The sequence below is a fragment of the Myxocyprinus asiaticus genome, chromosome 29, assembly GCF_019703515.2.
Source record: "Myxocyprinus asiaticus isolate MX2 ecotype Aquarium Trade chromosome 29, UBuf_Myxa_2, whole genome shotgun sequence".
Lineage (NCBI taxonomy): Eukaryota > Metazoa > Chordata > Actinopteri > Cypriniformes > Catostomidae > Myxocyprinus > Myxocyprinus asiaticus.
The window spans coordinates 33,481,203-33,506,016 of record NC_059372.1 but is presented as its reverse complement, the minus strand read 5'-3'; the positions used below and the strand labels follow the sequence as shown (position 1 = coordinate 33,506,016).

General features: G+C 41.9%; 1 protein-coding gene across 2 annotated transcripts in view; it reads right to left on the bottom strand.

Annotated features, from left to right (window-relative positions):
• The window catches only part of LOC127420532 (endothelin-1-like), a 32,357-nt gene extending 7,918 nt beyond the window's left edge, over nt 1-24,439 (bottom strand). Inside the window, exons 1-4 of one of the 2 annotated variants that reach the window (XR_007893821.1) lie at nt 24,220-24,439; nt 23,555-23,780; nt 9,009-9,149; nt 6,827-7,103 (exon numbers count right to left, since the gene is read on the bottom strand). Coding sequence is in view for 1 of the 2 variants with exons in the window: in XM_051662897.1 (XP_051518857.1) it covers nt 9,009-9,149; nt 23,555-23,780; nt 24,220-24,283 (431 nt within the window). In the remaining variant the exon portion in view is untranslated. The remainder of the gene's footprint in view (nt 1-6,826; nt 7,104-9,008; nt 9,150-23,554; nt 23,781-24,219) is intronic. The other variant, XM_051662897.1, reaches the window with a different exon arrangement.
• Nucleotides 24,440-24,814: the final 375 nt, after the last annotated feature.

Below are 24,814 nucleotides of genomic sequence, written 5' to 3'. Positions count from 1 at the left end.
GGGATCGCCTCCACCGGGTATCCCCCCGCGGACCTCCCATTCCCCAGCACGCTCATCTGCCCCAGTTGGGCTTCCAGATGAGTCCCCCGGCTCGTCTCATGGCGAGTCTGGCCTCTTGTTCGGAGCCCGTGAAGATGATGAGCTCTTGAGCACAGCATCGGAGAGCGGGCTTGTCCAGTCGGATGCAGAAGCCTCAGCTGGTCTCCCCCCCTCGGGGACGATTGCCCAGTCACAGGCTGATGCAGAGATGTTACATGCTTTCCCGGGCAGCAGAGTGGAACCCTCTGCTGTCCCCTGAACCCTCGCGGCTCGATGATTGGTTCCTGGGCTCGCGGCGCCGCTCAAAGCAGCCACGCCCCGCTCCAGTGCCTTTCTTCCCAGAAGTGCACGAGGAGCTGACGAAATCGTGGGGGGCACCTTTTACTGCCCAGCCCCGATTCCTCAGTTCCCCTGCCCTCACTACCCTCGATGGCGGGGCGGCCAGGGGCTATATGGCGATTCCCCCGGTGGATAAGGCACTCGCGGTGCACCTTTGCCCGCAGAGCGCCGCCACCTGGCGCGGACACCCAAAGCTCCCGTCCAAGCCCTGTAGGTTCACGTCGTCCTTGATGGCTAAAGCCTACTGCGCTCCTGGAAAAGCCGCCTCTGCCCTGCATGCCATGGCTCTCCTGCAGGTCCACCAAGCCAAGGCACTAAAAGAACTGCACGAGGGTAGTTCTGCCCCAGATCTGATGCAGGAACTGCGCTCGGCGACCGACCTCGCTCTCCAAGCGACAAAGGTCACGGCGTGGTCTCTCGGGTGGACGATGGCCACATTAGTGGTCTAGGAGCGCCACCTTTGGCTCAACCTGGTCGAGATGGGTGAGGCCAACAAGACACAGTTCCTTGCTGCCCCCATTTCCCAGGCTGGTCTATTCGGCGACACCGTCGAGGACTTTGCCCAGCAGTTCTCGATGGTGAAGCAGCAGACGGAGGCTGTCCGGCATATCCTGCCCCGGCGCGGCTCAAGATCCCGCACCCCGTCTGCTCGTCGCCAAGGGCGTCCCCCTGCGGTGACTGCACCGGCTCCGCTGCAGCCCGCCCCTTCGGCCTGGCCCCGGCGTGGAGCCCACCGCAGGAAGCAGACGCCACCCGTCTCACAGTCGGCCGCTAAGAACCCACGGAGGTCTTCAAAGCGCCCCTGAGACGGGCGACCCAGGGCCAAAGAAACCCACTCACCTGGAGCTGGTAAGAAGACCACTCCATCCCCCGGTGGAGGGCCGGGTGGAGAATCTTTTGTTGCTTTTTGTTTGATTTCGCCGCATGCCCAATTGGCTGCGGTACCCAACAGTTCAGCAAAAGAGTGGTTTCCTTCTTCCCTGGGTCACATACCCAGTGTGCACGGTCATCATCACGACTACTGTCCACAGGTTTTTCCTTGCAGGATTGGCGCTCCAGCGGTGGTCTTCCCGCCCCTGATCGCCCAGCTGTGGCACACAGCTGCCCCTGATGTGACAGTCTCCACGGGTTACGAGGACAGGCCTCTTCCTCCCCCGTCCCAGGCTGTTCTGGGGTGGTCACAAGGAGCCAGGTAAGTGCTTCGATGTCCCTAGACTCAGCACGGCCACGACGTGGCGTGGCACCTCGAGCTCCACTCCGCCATGAGGCCCCACCTGCTGGTATGTCCGACGACGTTGTCCCCTTGGTCCCCCTTGCGCGGAACTTGGATGCGTGGCTTGCACTTTTCAATCCGTCGCGATGGCTGGTCCGGACTGTCCGACTCAGCCCCAAAAATGCATTCTGGCGAGCGTCCGGCATCAAGATTGGTTCGCGGCGGTAGACCTGAAGGATGCGTACTTCCACGTCTTGATCCTACCTCGACACAGACCCTTCCTGTGGTTTGCATTCGAGGGTCAGGCGTATCAGTACAAGGTCCTCCCTTTCGGACTGTCCCTGTCTCCTCACATCTTTACGAAGGTCGCAGAGGTAGCCCTTGCCCCTTTAAGGGAAGTGGGCATTCACATTCTCAACTATCTCGACGACTGGCTAATCCTAGCTCACTCTTGGGACATGTTGTGTGCACACAGGGACTTGGTGTTCTCACACCTCAGCCGACTAGGGCTTCGGGTCAACTGGAAAAAGAGCAAGCTCCTCCCGGTTCAGAGCATCTCTTTCCTTGGTTTGGAGTTGTACTCTGTCTCTTTGACAGCGCGCCTCACGAACGAGCACGCCCAGTCGGTGCTGGCCTGTTTGAAGACATTCAAACAGAAAACAGCGGTTCCACTGAAACTTTTTCAGAGGTTCCTGGGGCATATAACATCCTCAGTGGTAGCCACCCCGCTCGGGTTGATGCATACGAGACTGCTTCAGCACTGGCTTCAGACTCGATTCCCGAGATGGGCATGGCACCGGTCTGTCACCGTCTTTTCAGCCCTTGGACCGACCTCTCGTTTCTACAGGCAGGTGTTCCCCTAGAACTGGTCTCCAGGTGCATCGTGGTCATGACAGACGCCTCCAAAACGGGCTGGGGCGCTGTTTGCAATGGGCACGCTGCCGCCGGCTTGTGGACTGGCCCGCGACTGCATTGGCACATCAACTGCCTCGAGATGTTGGTAATTCTGCTTGCCCTGCGGAGGTTTCAGCCATTGATCCAGGGCAAGCACGTGTTAGTTCGGACAGACTACACGGCAACGGTAGCATATGTCAACCGCCAAGGCGGTCTGCGCTCTCGCTGTATGTCACAACTCGCTCGCCGTCTCCTCCTCTGGAGTCAGCAGCACTTCAGTCTCTGCGAGCCACTCACATCCCGGGCAACCTCAACACTACAGCGGACGCGCTGTCACAGCAGGTTACCCTCAGGGGAGAGTGGAGACTCCACCCTCAGGTGGTCCAGCTGATTTGGAGTCGATTCGGACAGGCACAGGTGGACCTGTTCACCTCCTAAGAATCCTCCCACTGCCCGCTCTGGTACGCCCTGACCGAGGGCCCCCACGGCATAGACGCACTGGCACACAGCTGGCCCCCTGGCCTGTGCAAATATGCGTTTCCCCCAGTGAGCCTACTTGCACAGACCCTGTGCAAGGTCAGGGAGGACGAGGAGCAGGTCATCCTGGTAGCACCCTACTGGCCCACCCAGACGTGGTTCTCGGACCTCACTCTCCTTGCGACAGCCCCCCCTCGGCGAATTCCCCTGAGGAAGGATCTTCTTTCTCAGGGACGGGGCACCATATGGCACCCGCGACCAGACCTCTGGAATCTCCATGTCTGGCCCCTGGACGGGACGCGGAAGACCTAAGCGGTCTACCACCCACAGTGGTAGACACGATCACTCAGGCTAGGGCCCCCTCTACGAGGCGCCTGTATGCCTTTAAGTGGCATCTGTTTGCTAAGTGGTGTTCTTCCCGATGGGAAGACCCCTAGAGATGCGCAGTCGGATCAGTGCTTTCCTTCCTGCAGGAGAGGTTGGAAGAGCGGCTGTCCCCTTACACCTTGAAGGTGTATGTTGCCGCCATAGCAGCACACCACGACACAGTCGACGGTAAGTCCTTAGGGAAACACGACCTGATCATCAGGTTCCTGAGAGGTGCCAGGAGGCTCAATACCTCCAGACCGTGCCTCGTTCCCTCATGGGACCTCTCTGTAGTTCTTCAGGGTCTACAGAGAGCCCCCTATGAGCCTTTGCAGTCAGCTGAGCTTAAGGCACTCTCCTTGAAGACTGCCCTCCTGACTGCGCTCACTTCCATCAAGAGGGTAGGAGACCTGCAAGCGTTCTCTGTCAGCGAAACGTGCCTGGAGTTTGGTCCGGGCTACTCTCACATGATCCTGACACCCCAACCGCGCTATGTGCCCAAGGTTCCCATGACCCCTTTTAGGGATCAGGTGGTGAACCGGCGAGTGCTGCCCCAGGAGGAGGCAGACCCAACCCTATCGTTGCTGTATCCGGTGCGTGCTTTACGCATCTATTTGGATCGCACGCAGAGCTTTAGAATCTCTGAGCAGCTCTTTGTCTGCTTTGGTGCACAGTGGAAAGGAAGCGCTGTCTCCAAGCAGAGGATCGCCCACTGGCTCATTGACGCCATAGCTATGGCATATCATGCCCAGGACATGCCGCCCCCGTTAGGGCTATGAGCCCATTCCACCAGGGGTGTAGCGGCCTCCTGGGCCCTGGCCAGGGGTGCCTCTCTAACAGACATTTGCAGAGTAGCAGGCTGGGCAATACCCAACACCTTTGCAAGGTTCTATAACCTCTCGGTGGAACCAGTTTCGTCCCAGGTAGTGGCACGCAATACAAGCGGATAAGCCCGGGATAGCTGGCTGGGTGTATCGCTTGCACATAGCGCCTTCCACCTCTTTTGAGCTGAAGACGTGCGCCATTAATTCCCAGTAGTGTTCACAAAGTATGTTCCCTGGTTGACTTCCTCTGAGCCCTGTGGCAGTCGAGTGTTCAGAGAGACTCACTGCTGGCCCAGTACATGTGCTAACTAAGAGTCCTGTTCTGGGGTAGGTGCTCCGCATATGGCAGTTCCCTGTAAGGTAACCCCATGCGATGTATATCTTCCGCTAATTCGTTTCCCTGTTGGCAAACTGCATCTTCCTTGGGCAGAGCCGTTCTGCCCCAGTCTCCATGTTTGTTGTAACTCCTCCCCCATTGGGTAGGATCTACCTTGAGACTCTCCACTTGGTCGTCAAGACCATGTGATGTATTTTTTCCACTTAAATATCCCCCCCTCTCTTTGGGCGAGGTGTGGTCTCCCTTGGGAGGGACACCCCCGACTAGACCTGGCGGCCCAGTCGGATAATCCCCCTTCTTTTTTAGGGAGTGGAAAAAAAGAAAGGGAAAAGAGGCCATGACTGGGTTAGCCTGTCTCTATCTTTTGGGTAGTCAACTTGTCCCCAAAGGGCCGTTTGACACTCATAACTATGTTGGGGGAGGTTACATGTTAGCCTGGTGCGCTGGCTACAAGGCACACAGTGATCTGCCCATCATACACCGCCAGTTCACGTAACACAGTTCAGCCAGTTGTGGCGCTTCGTATAGGGACCCCTAGTGTCACTACATCGACACAACGTCGAGTGAGTGACAGATAGGGAACGTCATGGTTACTTGCATAACCTCCGTTCCCTGATGGAGGGAACAAGACGTCGTGTCCCTCCTGCCACAACACTGAACTACCCGCTGAAATGGCCGGACCTTGTCTCAGCTCCTCAACATAAAACCTGAATGAGTGGTTGCATACCAGCTCCTTTTATACCCATTTGTCCGGGGTAGTAGCATGCAAATACCACTCGCCAATTTTCATTGGCCTTTTATCAAAGACCAGAGATGTCTCGGGCTCCCAAGAGTGACCCCTAGTGTCACTACATCGACACAACATCTCGTTCCCTCCATCAGGGAACTGAGGTTACGCAAGTAACCATGACGACTTACTTCCTGTACTAACCTACATAATTTGGTAACAAAAAACCTGTCTCTGGTCTTCATTGGCTGCTCGCGAACAGCTTTGACCCGCCCTCAAACACAACATTAAGCGGTAGACCAATCACAACAGACTGGGACATCTAACCAATCAGAGCAGAGTAGGCTCTCTGAAAGGAGGAGTTTAGAATGAATCTTTTAGAACGGATCATTGAAGAAGTCGTTTTTGACACAGGGAAAAAAAGGTAATGCTGCAATTTAAATTATGAGCAAATTAAAATGTTTTTTGACATTGAATGCATGTAAATCTATTGTATGAGACCTTTAAAACAAAATTAGGCACATTTAAAAACCATAATAGGTGCTCTTTAACTGAAATGTGATACATTTCAATCCATATTTATAGACCAAGGAGAGGAAGTTGTCATGGCTAAGCTCTCAGACATTTTGTATCTCTGAAAAGCAGAGATTCCTCTGATAACACCCCTGTAGATTTACCACTGTAGCATGTATGGGCTAAGAAAAACTTAAATAACAAATGTCCTATACAAAAATTAATTGCTGGGCCTCAGGAGAATAATGACCTTTAAAGCCTAATGTATCAAATATGATTCCTAAAAAAAATTAAAAAAAAGAACTTGCAAAAATGTCTTTTTATAGTTTGTCTAATGGTACTAAAAACTGTTTAATGTAAAAAAAACAAAAAAACAAAAAACAAATTCTGACAATATGTCAGACTTTACAGGGTTAAATAGTTTATCCTATATAGTGTTCAAAATGCTAAATGTTTTCTTTTTGTATCAGGCAAGTGGAGAAATTTTGGTTCAAGTTAAAAAAAAATGTTTTTTATCTTTACCCAGTGTCCTTAGAAATTCGGCCAAAAAAGTGGAGATCAATGTACAGTATATTTTACAGGCATATTTCAACACTGCAAGGTTCCTGACTCCAGCCAGGTCTCGTAAGCAACCAAATTGGCCCGGTTGCTAGGGAGGGTAGAGTCACATGGGGTAACCTCCTCGTGGTCGCTATAATGTGGTTTGTTCTCGGTGGGGCGCGTGGTGAATTGAGCGTGGTTACCGCGGTGGATGGCGTGAAGCCTCCACACGCGCTATGTCTCCCTGGCAACGCACTCAACAAGCCACGTGATAAGATGTGCGGGTTAACTGTCTCAGACGCGGAGGCAACTGGGATTCGTCCTCCGCCACCCGGACTGAGGCGAATCACTATGCGACCACGAGGACTTAGAGCGCATTGGGAATTGGGCATTCCAAATTGGGAGAAAAAGGGGAAAAATCCCCCCCCCCCCAAAAAAAACAAAAAAAACACTGCAAGGTTCCCAAATGTAAAGAAGTCCACATTTGCATTAGAAGCATGCTCATCATTGCATAATTATTCTAGAACCAAACTGAAACAAGTACAGTGTTTATATACCTTGAAGCAAAGATTCGGGTCTTAAAGACATGCTTCATCTGCAATGTATTTTCTGAAGAATGCACTTGGTACCGTGGACCAGATGAGTCAAGAGTGTTCCAGGAAATGCATGGTGAGGAATGTCGGGTAGCTGCTGCTCCAAATCATAGTCTGTAAAATTCAAAACCTGTGCCTAGAAAGGTGCCATGTTAATCATGAGTCCAGATCTCTCGAGAAGTGAAGATTTTTTACTCAGGGGATTGTCCTTTCAATTCTGTCTGGTACTCTGTTCTGTGTTCTGTGAAATCCAGAAAAACAGGATTACACACTGTATCATGATGTATTCAAAATGTAATCAGAATAAACTTCTCCCTAAGTTTTTCCATGACATTAAGCAACCTATTGAAAAACTATCTGAACAGACTATATTTCCTAGTATATGTTTATTATGCTTGTCAAGGTTTCTTGCACCAATAACAGCCCTCTCTCTGAAGCTTAAAAGTATTATTATTATTTTTGCAGCTGTAACTCCAAGTCTTCTGTGTAAAGCCATGTTCACATGTGAAGTGAGTAACAGCAGTTATTCTGGACTGTGGTTTAGTTATTGGGTCCAATGTAGTTACCACTGCTCCATTCTTCAATTACAAACTCTTTGCAAGGCCTGGGTTACATTGTGACCAACTCACAAAAGGATGTGTGGTAATATGTGGCACACAAACTGTTTAAGTCAGATGGAAATGATCAGGGACCTTGTTAAAAATAAATGACCAGAAACAGCGCAAACAACATTTGGAAAACTTCCCCATACCTCACTCGCATCGTTATGCTAACAATATACCTAGAATAATAGCATCTTCTAGTGCTTAGAAAAAATAGTATTTTTAGGATTGTATCTATACTACTACATTCTTAGTACCTCACCATGACCGGACTGATCTCACTGTGAACTTGGCAACAGTAGGCATGAAAGTGCTTACTGAAATTTAAAGCACTGCCCCTAACGGCTGATGCTGGAAGTGTTGTTGAACGTATGGGCATGTGTGAGCTCCAGTTTCAGGGTGAAATTATTACAGAGGAGCACCAAAAGTGAGTTGTAAAGTGTCTTGTTTTTAGTTGTAAAATATGAAATACAGTGAAGAGGAATGCATATTTTATTAACCATATGCCCTAACACCAACCCTTGTGAATGTGATTACTCCTGGCTTCCACGAGACTTCAACCCATGTTTCAGAGGCTGTTGATGCAATGTGTTATCAGTTGCGCCATCAGTCATCAAAACATTTTCCCAGTAGCATCAAGGTGGTCTTTGGCAAACAGATGCACGGCAATGTTTTTGTTGGAAAGCAGCAGCTTCCTTTGTGGTGCCCTGCCATGGACACCATGCCTGTTTACAGTTTTCTGTATATTAGACTCAGACTCATGAACAAAAATGTTAACCAGTTCCAGTGATTCCTTCAAGTCTTTAGCTGTCACGCTAGGGTTCCTTTTTTTTACCTCATTGAACATTCTGCAGTGTGCCCTTTTAGTCATCTTGGCTGGACGGCCACTTCTAGGGAGAGTAGCCAGAGTACTAAATCATCTCCATTTATAAACAGTTTGTCTAACTGTGGACAGATGAATATCTAAGCTCTTCGAGAAAACTTTGTAACCCTTTCCAGCTTTATGCAAAGCAGCAATTCTTGATCGTAGGTCTTCTGAGATCTCTTTTTTGTGAGGCATGGTCCACATCAGCAGATGCTTCTTGTGAATAGCAAACTCAAAATGTTTGAGTGCTTTTTAGAAGTAAAACTAGCTCTAACCTACACCTCCAATCTCGTTTCATTACTTTGATGCCAGGTTTGCCAACTCCTGACTCTAATTAGCTTTTGTTGACCTCATTAGCTTTTTTCCAACCTAAACTGTGAATGTTTGAATTATTTATTCAGTATGTAAAAGAACAATACAATAATTTGTGTTTTATTAGTTAAAGCACATTGTGTTTATTCATTACTGTAACTTAGATGAAGATCAAACCATATTTTAAGACAAATTTATACATAATGCAGATTATTCCAAAGGGTTCACATACTTTTTCTTGCCACTGTGTCATCTTCTACAATCAAGCACTAAAATTATTTTTAGACATCCATTAATAGTAAATAGGCTTACGACTGTAAATACCAATACTTTTTAAATACACATTTGAATAATTTGTTTACTGTACCTTGAATCACAGAAGTTGTGGCATAACACATCGTTGTGGTCTGCACATGTGCAGCGATGAAGCACAAACCCAATTGTGCCACTGGAGCGTCTCAATCGCAGAGGGCTGCGGTAACTAGACAGGCCGTATAGAACTGTGCGCCTACAGACAGGAAGTGAAGGCCAGACATGAAATCAGAATATATTATATTCATGAATATAACAAAAATTTGATTTCTTTTGTAGTTTTAAATTAAGTAAAGCAGAGATATCCAACTAATTCCAATATCTTCAAATGTCCAGTATTTCTGATACACATAAGCTCCATAAAAAGCTGTGGACAATTTTATTTGATCTTCATTTAATCCAACAATAATGCAAATTTAGATGCATTGATCCCCAAAGAATTTGCACATTTGGTTTTGAAAGGACAAAATGAAAGAATAATTTCATAAATAAAAAAATTAGAACCATGTGAGGAACATTTTTGTTCAACTTCACATAAACGGAAAAAGGCTTTCTTGGCAATATGTTGTTTTGAAAGAACAGTTACCTCCACAGCTCTGTGTAAAAGGTGAAAATCTAGTTAGCAGGGGCAATCGGTCTCAGAAAATATGAAGATCCTACTATGTACACTTCTATGCGAGTTATACAAATAACTTCTGTGATCTTCAATGTACAGAATTTTTCATGCATTCCACAACACATTTTGAGCAGTAATCCACTATTTTACTGTCCAATATTTCAGAGGAAGACTCATATTATAAAACAATAAGCATATGCTGCTTAAAAGAGAGTGAAAGATTATAATAACCACATGTTTGGTGATTTTTGCTCCTTTGTTCTTTCTTTGGCATGAAAATGAAGACAGAACACTGTGCTAATGCTATTCCAGAGCCACTCATTTTCATGCCATTATTTTTACAATTTGCCTAAATCTTAAGGTCCAGCATGTTGCTTATTGTTAGGTCTAGATGGAATCTGCTGACATTTTTCTTCTTTTTTTCACATTTTCTGTGCTGATATATATATGGGAGAAATCTGTGAAATTCTGTGGAATGGATTTCAACATGGTAAAATGTGCTAAACAGAGCTGAGAGTACTACAATCACATTCATAGTTTAAAACATCATCAAATAAACCAGAATACTTCATACAAGCATGGTGAAGGGGTTGTGTAGAACTTTATGAATGGCGTTCTAACTCTGCTGAGTTACTGTGCATAGTATCACTGTAAAAAACAAAAAAAAACAAACAACAAAAAAAAAAACATTCTGTAAATTTAAGGCAAAATTCGAACAGCAATCTTCTGTAATTCTCAAATACAACAGTTTGCTGTCATAAATGTTGCATTCTGGTTCATTGTGAAGTGACTATTTTTATGGTAAATAGCTGTTATTTGCAAAGCATTTTAGGAAAATGAACATTACAAATCCTAGTTCCATCTTGGTGAAAGCTACTGAAGTTTTGAACCATATATTTTAAAACCCAAAGAATAATAGAGTAATTGTTCATTCTGTTGACACATTAAAACATTTAATCCAATCCTGCCACCCTTCAGTTGTCTAATAAAACTACAATTCAGCCAATGTACATTCACTGTAAAATATTACCAAGTTTTAACTTTTTTTTTATTATTACAAAAAATACTGTATATAACAGGATTGCACTTCATTATGAGATCATTCAGTGGTGAAATACAGATAAGTCCTTGCTTGAATAATGTATTTACAGTAGTTTAATGCTTGTGGCTTAATGGGAACATGCACAAAAGTTATATTCAGAATTAATAGAGGTCTTAGCTCTATTTAGTGTTGTTTTGTTATAAAAAGTTGTGTTTTGTTTGAAGTCACCATTATGGTGATGGACCATATTCATTATTATATAATGACCTTCTTGTCAGTGTAATTGTGTTTTAGTAAAACACGATTGTTTGCACTGTTACTAGGGACACAAAAAATACACTTTACAGGACAGTTCATCCCAAAATAAGGATTCTTATATTTATATGTTTCTCACCCACATCTATCATGTCACTTCTGAAGATATGGATTAAACCACTAGAGTCATATGGATTACTTTTATGCTGCATTTATGTGTTTTTTTGGACCTTCAAAGTTCTGGCCGCCATTCACTTACATTGGATGGACCTACAGAGCTGAAATATTCTTCTAAAAATCTTCATTTGTGTTCTGCAGAAGAAAGAAAGTCATACACATCTGGGATGGCATGAGGGTGAGTAAATGATGAGAGAATTTTCATCTTTCAAACTCTACTATATGTGGTACTGTTGTATATTATTGTCAAGAAATAATCTAATTAAAGCAATTAAAGGAATTATTGCAATGTGATCCTAGCAAGCTGAGAGTTTGTTGTTTCTGGTGATTTTATTATATGAGTTTTCAACCAAACACACACAGATATCAACACTCAACATACAAAACTCAACAATGGCAACAATCAACAAACATACTTTAGATAAAAATTACAATCTAAACATCTTAATCTATGTAATTATTTCATGCTGCAGCACATGCTGAGAACTGAAGTGACAACATAGTCCTGTGAACATCACACTATTACAGTTAATGTGTAAATATACAAGAGATTACTGGACTACAAGTCCTTAGCAACTTCTTAGCAACATATGTTTTTATAACATGGAGGCTTCAAAATTCATGTTTAAGTACGACTTTGTGCAATATATGTTGTAGAGGAAAACGTGAAAGTCTCTTCAAATAATGTAAAAACAGACCTTATTTTACTCATAAATCAGAATCTGTCATTCTAAAAACATATTGGAAATTCCTGAGATAACACATGGTTCAAAAATGTTAATTCTGTTCTGGCTTTAAGGACTCGCTTTTTGTTTCTTGCATGCCACATGACCGATCGTGACACAGAAATATGAAAAAATGCAACCACAAAATAGCTCTGAAGATTTGAGAGCTATGAAGAGGAAGATTACCAGTGAATGACTAAAATTTGGGTCTGTTCCTCACAAAAAGCTATTGTATGGCTTCAGAAGACTTGGAATATAGAGCATGATTCATATATTTTTGTTTTGTTTTTCTTGGCCATTTTTGGAGCTTGGCAGCATAAATCACCATCCACTTTTCTTATATAGAAGCTTGGACATTCTGCCTAAGATTTCCTTCTGTGTTTCACAGAAGAAAGACAACATGGGTGTGAGTAAATGTATAATTTTTGTGTGAACTATTCTTTAAACATATGTATTATTCAACAATAATTTCTGGTCCTCTAATCTGATTGGACAAGTGTCGTCAAGTATCTATAGCATTAGGAGGCTTCACTTTTTGTTAGCACAATTGTTTGGATTCTTTGGGAGCTATTTTCAATGATGGAGCAAAAAAACAAAACAATATATATATATATACAAGGAATTTGTCTTGGTGGCAGAAGCTTCCAGTGCACAAACAATACAAGAACAAGACAGAGATAATAATAATAATAAAAATTAAAAAAAGCAAATAAAATATAAGTATATATAGAAATACACAATAAGATTAAAAAAAAAAAAAAAAAAAAAAATATATATATATATATATATATATATATATATATATATATATATATATATAGTGTAAGGGAATGTAATGGCAGAAGAGGTAGGATATGTCAAGATATATAAATAGACTAAGCTGTGTATTGCACATAATTATTGCTCAATGGGGCAGTTTTAACTGTTCATGAGATGGATAGCCTGAGGGAAAAAACTGTTCCTGATGGTTCTGGTGCTCAGTGCTCTGTAGCGCCGGCCAGAAGGCAACAGTCCAGAAAGGTAGTGGGCTGGGTGTGTGGGGTCCAGAGTGATTTTTCCAGCCCTTTTCCACACTCTGGAAGTGTACAGTTCTTGAAGGGAGGGCAAAGGGCAACCAATAATCCACTCAGCAGTCCAAACTGTCTTTTGTAGTCTTCTGATGTCCGATTTCATAGATTAATCAAACCAGACAGTTATTGAGTGCAGAGGACAGACTCAGTGATTGCTGAGTAGAACAGTATCAGCAGCGCCTGTGGCAGGTTGAACTTCCTCAACTGGCAAAGGAAGTACACCCTCTACTGGGCCTTTTTAACAATGGAGTCAATGTGGATCTCCCACTTCAGATCCTGTGAGATGGTAGTGCCCAGGAACCTGAATGACTCCACTGCTGCCACAGTGCTGTTCAGAATGGTGAGCGTGGTCAATGTTGAAACTTCAGGAGCTTGACAGAAGGGTCCTTGGCAGTGCAGTCGTTTGTGTACAGGGAGAAGAGTAGTGGGGAGAGCACACATCCCTGGTGGGCACCAGTGCTGATTGTACAGGTGCTGGAAGTGAATTTCCCCTGTCTCACAAGCTGCTGCCTATCTATCAGAAAGCTGGTGATCCACTGACAGATAGAAGTGGGAAAAGAAGGTCGGTTTAATTTAGGCCTGAGAATAGCTGGGATGATGGTATTGAAAGCCGAACTGAAGTCCACAAAAAGGGTCTTTGCATATGTTCCTGGTCTGTCCAGATGTTGCAGGATATGATGCAATCCCATGTTGACTGCATCATCCACAGACCTGTTTCCTTGATAAGCAAATTGAATGGAATCCAGAAATGGTCCAGTGATGTCCTTCAGGTGGGCCAACACCAGTTCCACAAATGACTTTTATCCCCACTTTGGTAAGCATCCGCTTTGGCCTGATAAAGCTACCTGAGTTTGGCTGTAAACCATGGTTTGTCATTATTGAACGTTAAATAAGTCCTAGTAGGAATGCACATATCCTCACAGAAACTGATACATGATGTCATAGTATCTGTAAGCTCATCCACGTTGGTGTTTTCAGCTTCAAAAACACTCCAATCAGTGCAGTCAAAGCAGACTTATAGTTCCAGCTCTGCATCATTGGTCCATCTCTTTACAGTCTTAACTACAGGTTTAGCTGATTTTAGATTCTGCCTGTAGGTCGGAAGAAGATGAACCAGACAGTGATTAAAGAGTCCCAAAGCTGCTCTAGGGACAGAGCGATATGCATCCTTTAATGCTGTGTAGCAGTGATCCAGTATACTATATTTCTGTCTCTGGTGGGGCATGTAATGTGCTGTCTGTATTTTGCCAGTTCATGGGTGAGATTGGTTCTGTTAAAATCGCCGAAAATAATAATAAGTGAGTCCGGGTATTGTTGTTACAATCAATGTTGTCTAAACTATAGGTTACTCGATATTAACTTCTTTTTTAACTGTTGTATAAAGGCAATATCACACTTGCAATTGTGCTCTTCAGCACAGCTCATTTTATTTTCGCTCATAGGAATATTCTGGGTTCAGTGCAAGTTAAGCTCAATCGACAGCATTTGTGGCATAATGTTGACTACCACAAAATTTTATTTTGACTAATCCCTTCTTTTCTTTAAAAAAGCAAAAATATGGGTTACAGTGAGGCACTTACAATGAAAGGGAATCAGTAAACATTAAAGGGGTCATGACATGAGGAATCAAACTTTCCTTGATCTTTTGACATATAAGAGGTCATTGTACTATAAAAACATAATGTAAGTTTCAGAACTGAAAACTTCCTCCTTAATAGAAAAAGAGCATTTATTTAAACCAAACTGCAAAAACGGCTTGTTTGGAATTTGTGGAACTTGTGATGTCACAAGGACCAAATATATCTGCATATGTAATGACTATTTTTCCATCATTGCACCTTGGCCCCACCCACTGGTGCTCAGTCAGTTAGTCATACAGGTGAAGAGGAGAGAGTGGGGCCTGTCATGGGAGATTCATCCAAAGTGGACTTACAAAGGACACCTTCATGTGCCTTTCTGGATTTAAATGTTTTTCTACATGAACGTGCATGGCTTTGACCATTATCATACATCTCATGCCACTTTTAAAAGACACGATGTCAAGTTATAACTCTAAAATGGATCCCCCATTGTGTTTCATTCAGCTGCACTGTCTTGCTGTTGTGCTGTTTTGAAGGCGTCCTGGACCGTTTTTGCAACCATCTGTGCTATTTTTAATTGTTGGTCTTTTTTAAGCATGGACATCTTTGATCGTATTGAACGGTACAAACACAACTTTTAAAAATGCTTCTCATTCTGCTGATGCCACTGACTGGGGGAAACACATGCCGTTCTGTGTGGAAACAAACATGGAAGATGTGAGATTTGAAGACCAGCAGCTCTGCTTTGGCCTGCTGAAGCCAATTGAAGCACCCCAACATCACCATGGACTGTACTGTATAACGTTTGTGTATTCAGAACATTTCAGCATAGATTGTATTATGTAACGTTACAGAGCAGGCAGAGCAGAACAGGCAGACAGGAGCAAGTGAAGACGATGATGTAGTGAGAACCCAAGTGCAGTTTATTGACTAAGTGTATCCAAAAACGTGAAAGAAACTAAACACAACCTAAACATGAACCAAACAGGACTATACTATGACTTGACTTGACTTGACTTGACTTGACTGAACTTAACTAATGAAAACAAAGACTATGACACAACATTACAGGATAATACAATCACAATACTCGACAAGGCAAACATGAGGGCCTAAACACATAGACTAGGTTTATCAAGATAACAAAACCACCAATGACAAGACTGAACTAATAACATAGGGACCAATGACAAAACTGAACTGATAAACAAGATAACAAGACTAATAAACATGAACCAATGAAAAGACAAGACTAATAATCCAAGAACCAATAAGAACAAGACACATTAAACATGAGGGAAACAGGAAACCACATGACCAACACACATGACCAACACACATGACCAACACACATGACCAGAAACAGAAGGAAAAACTAATTTCAAAATAAAAGACATGAAAACAAAACATGAACAAAAACACACTTAAACATTACATATTGTATGCTTGTGAACCAGTTACAGGAACTGTTATTGAAGGATGGGGCAGTTAAAACACTTTTGGACTGCAAATCAGTAAGTAAAAAATTTCATTCATGAATATTTCATATGTCATGACTGTTTGATAGTTTATGGTGCTGCTTGAGTGAACAGTTTAATATATTCAGATGAAATGTGCTGGATGTGGGTTATGTGTTAATCCTGAAATTTAATTTTATAAATTTAGTGGTCTTATGGAATTTGTTCATTTTCTTCGGACTGCGTTTCAAATATGGCTCTATTGGAAGGGCTCAATGATGTTAGCAATTTAGCAACAGCAGGCGTTTACACTGAAGTCTTAAAGGGCCAATCAGCTTTAAACTGAGCGTTTCAGACAGAGGGCCAGAGACAGGGTGGAAAATTATTATATATGACTAAATTATGACTGTTTTTGGCACAAAAACTATACTAACATTATAAGTGGACCTCAAGAAAGCTAATAAAAAAAAGAAAAAAAAAAGAGTATGTCATGACCCCTTTAAAATACACACTGTTTTAAAAGTATAGCCACAAGACGTAAAAAAATGTGTGATAACATGATTTTAGTGTGATAAAATCTGCGTAAAGTTAAAAACGACGATTTAAACAACTTTCCATCTCAAATAATATACAGGTTTTAACAGAAGAATTAATGTAAGTCCTTTTATAATAATAAGCTTCACATTTATGCTTTTAAACCATCCCAAAAAACTGGCCCCCTTCACTTCCATTGTAAGTAACTCACTGTTACCTCGATTTTTTTTTCTTTTTTTTTTTTTAAAGAAAAGGAGGCAGGACTAGTCTAAATAATTTTTTTGGTTGTCAACATTATGTAAAAACTCTGTTAATGGAGCTTAACTTGAATTGAACCCGGAATATTCCTTTAAATGTTCTAGAGGGATGTAACAGGTATACTCATAAAAAAACATCACACTCAAAACTAAGCTAAAATTGCACTGATGTTGAGTTGGAGATAAACCACAAGATGATGCTTTTAGTGATGGAAATGTTGGGTTTTCACACCTGCGAAAAATCTTTCTGCAGTCTCATCTGGGAGAAGTGCCATTCTCTTATATTAGCTTGTCTCTGATCTCCATCCACTCTGTTTAATGTGATATGAATGCCTCTTAGATAAGATCAAAAGTATTTGTTCTTATGCTGACCATTTGGTTTCATTGTGGAGCCAGTGGTCCGAGCAGGCTTCTTGGACAAACATCTGTCAATATCCATGATGAGCGATGCGCCTCACCACATTGTAAGTCATAGTTCAAACAGCTCAATGTCATTCAGAATAACTCTACTAAATGTCCTGGGATGATCAATAATGTATTTGGTTAAATAGAATGGCCTGCAGTAACTCATTACTAATCATGACTGCATGCTGTCATTTTTGTACAAGCACATTACTGAATGTATATTTTTGTCCTATGCTTTTCACACATGATGTGAAATAGCACAAAGTGAGGAGTCTTTGCTGTAACTTTTCAAAACCTAGTGAGGTGCCAATGGAGGCATCATTTTTATGGCGTAATAGTCATGCTCCCGACAGACTGATCACACTGCAAATTTGGCAATGGTCAGTTTTGCTGCTGAAATCGGTCTGCACTTACCAAAATTAAAATCACTGCCCACCTGTGGCCGATGTTGGAAATGTTGTAGGCATGTATAAGCTCCAGAAATGTTTGCAAAATGACGCCTAAAGCAAGCTGTATTTTAGATGTAAATGTTGTAATACAACAGCAATGCATATTTCATTAACCACACACCCTAACCCAAACCTGAAACCTAAACCTAACCGTCAATCCCGTCAATTCAACATTGTTTACAGTATGTGAATTCGATTACTTCCTGGTTCCCACGGGATCAGAGCCTGTGTCTCTAAGGTTGCTTGCAAAACACACCATCATTAGTGCTAGAGGAAATTGCAATTACAACTAAATGTATGCAGAAAATGTCTGATGGGGATGGCACTTGTTAATAATTCGACAGAATGGGGTTGATTTCAGGGAACATGAATTTTTGGCAGCTACATGTCAATTTCCCTGGTGATCATGTTGCTCCTGCAGTGAAGCCTGTACCAAAAGGAAGCCAACTTAATTATGCTGCCTCCTAAGATGGTGATCTGAACCTGGCAATGTAATTATTTTTTATTTCATGTATTTATATACAAAGCTATAAAAAAAAAAAAAGAACCTAAGAAGGTCCTTCAGGTCAATTTTCATATAAAGAAAAAATAAAAGCGAGAAAGCTGTAAAATGGTTAAACAGTTAATAATTTTATTTATAAGTACACGCATGCTCATAATATCACCCCCCCCCCCCCCACACACACACACCTAAATACACACTGTATATACATACTGTATATTCTAATGTAAATTTAGAGCATTTAGCATTTAATTAGTACAACCCCAATTCTGAAAAAGTTGGGACAGTATGAAAAATGCTAATAAAAACAAAAAGGAGTGATTTGTAAATTATATTCACCCTTTGCTAAATTGAAAACACTACAACTAAACATTATTTGATGTTTTACCTTGTGAATTTCATAGTTTTTTTTTTAATGTATAGTCATTTCAAATCAGATTGCAACATGCTCCACAAGAGGGGCAATTTAAGACTAATATCAATTTGACGAGTTAAAATAACAAGGCAATGTGAAACGGGAGATGTTAAACAGGTGAGGCAATTGTGTCCTAGTATATAAGGAGCCTCCAAAAACAGCCAAGTCCTTGTCAATTTGCCAACAGATGCTTCTGCAAATAATCCAGCACTTTGAGAACATGGTTCCCCAAAGACAAATTGGAAGGATTTTGGGCATTTCACCCTCTACAGTGCACAATATAGTTAAAAGATTCAAGAAATATGGTCAAATCTCAGTGCGTAAAGGGCAAGATGAAAACCACTTCTGAATGCATGTGATCTTTTATCCCTCAGACATCACTGTCTTAAAAAACATCATTCATCTGTAATGGATATCATGAACATGGGCTTGGGATTACTTTAGTAAACCTTTGTTAGTCAACACCATTCGCCGCTGCATCCACAGATGCAAGTTAAGACTTTACTATGCAAAGCAGAAGCCGTACATCAACACTGTCCAGAAGCACTGCCGACTTCTCTGGGCTCGTTGTCATCTTACGCCGGCTGTAAGGGTACCATTAATGCAGACAGATATGTACAAATTTTGGAGCAGCATATACTGCCATCCAGCAGTCTTTTCCAGGGACATCCTGGAATTTTCAGCAGGACAACTTCAAACCACATACTGGCCGAATAAGCAGAGAGTGCGGGTGCTAGATTGGCCTGCCTACAGTTCTGACCATCTCCAATTGAGAATGTGTGATGCATTATGAAGCACACAATACGGCAACGAAGACCCCGTATAATTGTGCAGCTAAAGGATGAATGGGGGGAAATTCCACTTTTTAAACTTAACAAACTTGTGTCTTCAGTGCCTAAATGCTTAATAAGTGCTATTAGAAGAAATGGTGATGTTTCACAGTGGTAAACACACGACTGTCCCAACTTTTTTTGGAGTATGTTGCAATCATGATTTGAAATTACTGCACATAAAAAATAAAAACTATGAAATTCACAGGGTAAAACATCATATAATGTTTAGTTGTAGTGCTTTCGATATAGCAAAGGGTGAATATAATTTACAAATCACTCCTTTTTGTTTTTATATTTTTCATACTGTCCCAACTTTTCGGAATTGGGGTTGTAAATTGGACATTTGTAAATTAGTGAAAGGTTAGTCATTGATGATAAAACAGTTGTTGGGGAGAAAATGTGCAAATTGTAATTTAACGAGCCGAGAATATCAGTGGGACTTGATCATTAAGACTATTGACGGGTTAAACCAATGCAGTTTAAGGGAGAGTTGGTTGAGTAGATAAGGTTTTAAAAAAGTCTTTACAATGCCTAGGCCTAGGCTGTGGAGGTTTAATATCAGCAAGGACATTTTAACAGTTGTGTATAAATCACTTATTGAATCTATACTTGCTTTACATATTTTAACGTGGTTCAACCCTCTTTCAATTAAATGTAAAAATAGGCTTACATAGATCATAAAACAGGCAAATAAGATAATAGGTAAACAACAAGCATCTCTTTCAGAACTATACACACTGGCAGTCAAAAGGAAAGCCTCCCTCATTACAGTGGACCCTTTTCTCATATCTGGGTTTGGAATGCAGAAGTAAATGATAGCAGGGTAAACTTGATGAATGAGAGACCACAGCAAATATACTTTTTGCCTACCGATTTACTCCAACAGCAAAAGAAAAAATCCACTATCATGCTTTCACAGCTTTCCAAAAGAAGAAAAAATAAATAAATAAAGAGCGGTGGATTACAGCAGTTAGAAGAGGAAAAGAGGCAAATGTTCTGTCACTCCCTCAGCAGCTGTGTTAGAAACCTCATCACAGCTGTGGTAATTCTTTTTTTTTTTTATATATATATATTACAGGGTAATATAATACAAAGTATAATGTTAAAAAGTTTGCTAGATTTATGCCTCTAAGGCAGAAACACATCATCACAGTCTGTGAAAACGGTCTATGGATCTTTCCCACCCCTTTCAGAACTCATTTAAAGGGGTAATGAAATGGAGAACGTCATGGTTACTTGCGTAACCTCCGTTCCTTGATGGAGGGAATGAGAAGTTGTGTCGATGTAGTGACACTAGGGGTCACTCTTGGGAGCCCGAGACACCTCTGGTCTTTGATAAAAGGCCAATAAAAATTGGCAAGTGGTATTTGCATGCCACTCCCCCGGACATACGGGTATAAAAGGAGCTGGCGTGCAACCACTCATTCAGGTTTTATGCTGAGGAGCCGAGACAAGGTCCGGCCATTTCAGCAGGTAGTTCAGCATTGTGGCAGGAGGGACACAACGTCTCATTCCCTCCATCAGGGAACGGAGGTTACGCAAGTAACCATGACGTTCCCTATCTGTCACTCACTCGACGTTGTGTCGATGTAGTGGCACTAGGGGTCCCTATACGAAACGCCACAACTGGCTGAACTGTGTTACGTGAACTGGCGGTGTGTGACGGGCAGACCACTGTGTGCCTCGTAGCCAGCACACCAGGTCGACACGTAACCTTCCTGTAGAGCCGAGGAGGGCGGGGCCGGGCTGGAATGACGCACGCCCGGTCCCCAATCAGCCTGATGGGGCGCGCGAGGGATAAAGGTGGCCGGGGACAACGGTTCGAGAGAGAGAGAGAATTACAGGCAGCTGTACTGTTTGTGTGTTTATGGTTGTGTGTTTTTGTTTAAGTTGTTCATTAAATTATTATTTAAGTTATCAAGCCGGTTCTCGCCTCCTCCTTTCCACTCGACCCCCTTACAGAGGGGCAGCATGATGTTAGCCAATCATAACAGTGGGCGTTTACGTTGAAGTTTTAAAGAAGCGCTTAGGCCAAAACCGAAACACAGGATGGAAAATGGTGCAAATTTTTTTTATAACATTATCATTGGACCTCAGGGAAAATACAATTAGTAAAAATAGCACTTCATGACCTTTTTAAACAACTCCCATCTGGGAGACGGTACATGGTACTTTGGTCAAAAACAGCATAAGAAAACTTTTACCCAAACTGCTATTAGTATTTTAAATAAGCAGTCAAGATTAACTTTTAGGTCCCAGTTCTTTTATTGTTCTTACTGTACCTTATCCTCTGTGCTTTTATATCATGTAATGTACAGTATGTAATTCTAATGTAATGTATGTGATTGTTTTAGTTTTTTTAGCCTTTCTTAAGATAATTTTCTACCCCCTGACGGTTAGACAATAATGTTTATAGCAAGTGTTAGACAATAACGAATAGCAAGTGATAAGGAGTGTTTACATGACTTCATTATAATCCTTTTATCTATTTTTGGCTACTACAGTCAAACTACACTCAGAAGTGGGAGCAGCTGTAGCCATTGATACAAAAACAAGGTTTATTTTGAGAAGTACATTGTTTCTGCTGTGCTAACTTTTATTTCCATCCCTTTTAATTTTTGAGGAAACATTTAATACTCTGTTTCCATGAATCAGCACCATGGACAGTAACTGTCACCATGGAAACATCCATGAAAGTCCCATCAAAATACAGTATGTTTGTGGTAAGTAATGATGAAATGTAGAATTTCTACAGAAAACCAATGGAACTTCTCCAATTCAGTCTCTTTGGTTCTTTTATTTATTTAATTTTTTTAACCCCCTTTTCTCCCAATTTGGAATGCCCAATTCCCATTACTTTGTAGGTCCTCGTGGTGGTTGCCTCCGCTTCTGAGACAGCCAATCTGCGTATTTTATCATGTTGCTCGCTGTGCATGACACCACGAAGACTTCGCATATGGAGGCTCATGCTACTCTCCGTGATCCACACACAAATTACCACATGCCCCATTGAGAACGAGAACCACTAATTGCGACCACAAGGAGGTTACCCCATGTGACTCTACCCTCCCTTGCAACCGGGCCAATTTGGTTGCTTAGGAGATCCTGGCTGGAGTCACTCAGCACACCCTGGATTCGAACTCGCAACTCCAGGGGAGGTAGTCAGTGTCAATACTCCCTGAGCTACCCAGGCCCTGCTCTTTGGTTCTTCTTAACACATCTAAATACTATAATTGGACCTATGTTGATGCTTATTGTTTGAACCATTATTTCTTAAGTCACCAAAGTGGTTATAATATAAAAGAATATAATGTTAAAATGTATATAATATAGGCATATTTTATAAAGATACTCTAAACTTCCTAAAGTACAATGCACAAGGATCTAAGAAAAAGGTCTGATTTAGGATTTACTGATCTAAATACTCATATTGATTCTAGCAAACTAATAAATGAAATAAATCATTTCAGGTATGACACTGTATTCACGTCATCTTGTCCCTAGCCTTGACCCCCTAATTAATCCAAAACTACAACTACTAGGTGTTAAATGACTCTTTGATGGAAAACAATATTGTACCAATATGATGAAAAGGACAAGACCGAACGACCACATCCAATTACTTTCACGTACCTCTCTGTTCTCTGGCCCTGTGTGAGCTTTATGTCACTGGGTTGATCATTCATCAAGCTGCAGGCCTGAACAATAACGTTTAAAATGGATCTTCAGCATGAGTGAGTATCATTGCCCTTATTTCACGCATGGAATGTATTACTTTCTCAGGAGTTTGTTTTGTCCTCCCCCTCTTTACACCCCCAACCACCCAACCTTTGAAAGTTGACATTCAAAACCTTGAAAGCTGCTCAAACCTTTTTTTTTTTTTTTTTTTTTTTTTTTTTTTACAAATACTGCAAATGCATGCACGCACTTAACAACTTGAACCAAGATGGAATGATCTTGATGTTCATAACAGGCAGCAAGTAGTTTAGTTGGTAATTTGGTGGTAGGTTGATAATTAATAATAAATATATAAGAATGGAGGTACAGTAATAGTCATTTTGTACCTACTTAGACAAGAACAGTCAGACAAGAACAAGTTTGAGTAATACAAATAACTGATTATGCAGCCACCTAGTGCTGTACTAACCAGTTACTAGACCGAAGACTCGCTGCTATATTGTGTCTGATCTGACTGGAAGAACCATGCAAAAGATCTCTCTAACAACATGTAGCTAACACTGTTTCTGCTGTCATCAGCCTTGAAATCATGGTACATCTACTCACTGTGGAGTGTTGATCCAGATGATGCCCAGGTGACAGTAATAGACACACTCCACGTCGCTGTAAGAGTAGCAGGTGCAGCGTTTGGATCTCACGCGAGTGTGTGATGTGTCATTGAGCGCTGTTTCAGTCTGCTGATGTAAAACACCGTTCAGGGCATCAGAAGAAAACTCAGCAGAAGAGGGCAGTTGCGCGTCTTGACTCTCAAACGTCCCGGACAATGGTGCACCTGTCATATGAACAATAACGAACACTTTTCAAGAAAGTATTTAGTATAAAGTGAAAGGCAGTGCACTATAGGCTACTACCATGATATATAAAATACTTTGGCATTTAAATAATAAAGGCGTTTTTAGCATTACTATAAGGTAATGAAAAGTTGTCATGTAAATAATCACACAATCAAAAAAAAAAAAAAAAAAAAAAAATATATATATATATAAAAAATAAATAAAAATAAAAATAAAAAGTGCAACAAATATGCTTGATTTTCTTTCTGCTAAATATTTGTTCATTAATTACTTTGATTAATTTCATAATAATTGAATAATCTTGCCAAAAATGTAACTAAAACTAATTTGAGCATAATGTTACAAATCCTAAACATGATTTGCTGATGTAAACTCACATAGAATAATTACACCGTTTCAGCCTGTTAGAGAACTTACCCTCGGTGAAAATGTTTACCATACACATAATCAATAAAACAGCATCAAGAAGATGTTTTGCCATTTTACCAGCGTCCGTATCAAAAGCGTGCACGCGCGACGAATCGTTATTTGTGAAAAAGTTGTCAGACGCGCCTTCCAGATTCCTAGGCCAGCTACATAAAAAATATCCTCCTAAACAAATCCATTTTAGTCCAAGGATCAATTCTGAGCATCAACTTCTCCCTCTGAAACAGCTCTGAGGAAAGGTAAATTAGTTGGGTTATTTTTGTACTTTAAACTTGCAGACCTAATCGTGTGCTGACACCACCCACTGGTGACCGCGCGCTCACCCACGTGCCCACTGTTATGTTTCACTAACCACAGGAGCGCAGTTGTGACATCAAACTAGTGTGGATCTGAAAGATGACTTTTACTCCCTTCTGACTAATCTTTCGTAGTGTAAAGGAATTCACTCGTGTATTTACCGAGTCCATTATTCAGTGCAGGAAGACATAAGAGTTGTCCTCTTTAGAAAATAAAACATGGTTCCTGGCTCCCTCGAGCTTACGAAGCCTATAAAATAACAGTAATTACGATATTATAAGTACCCTTT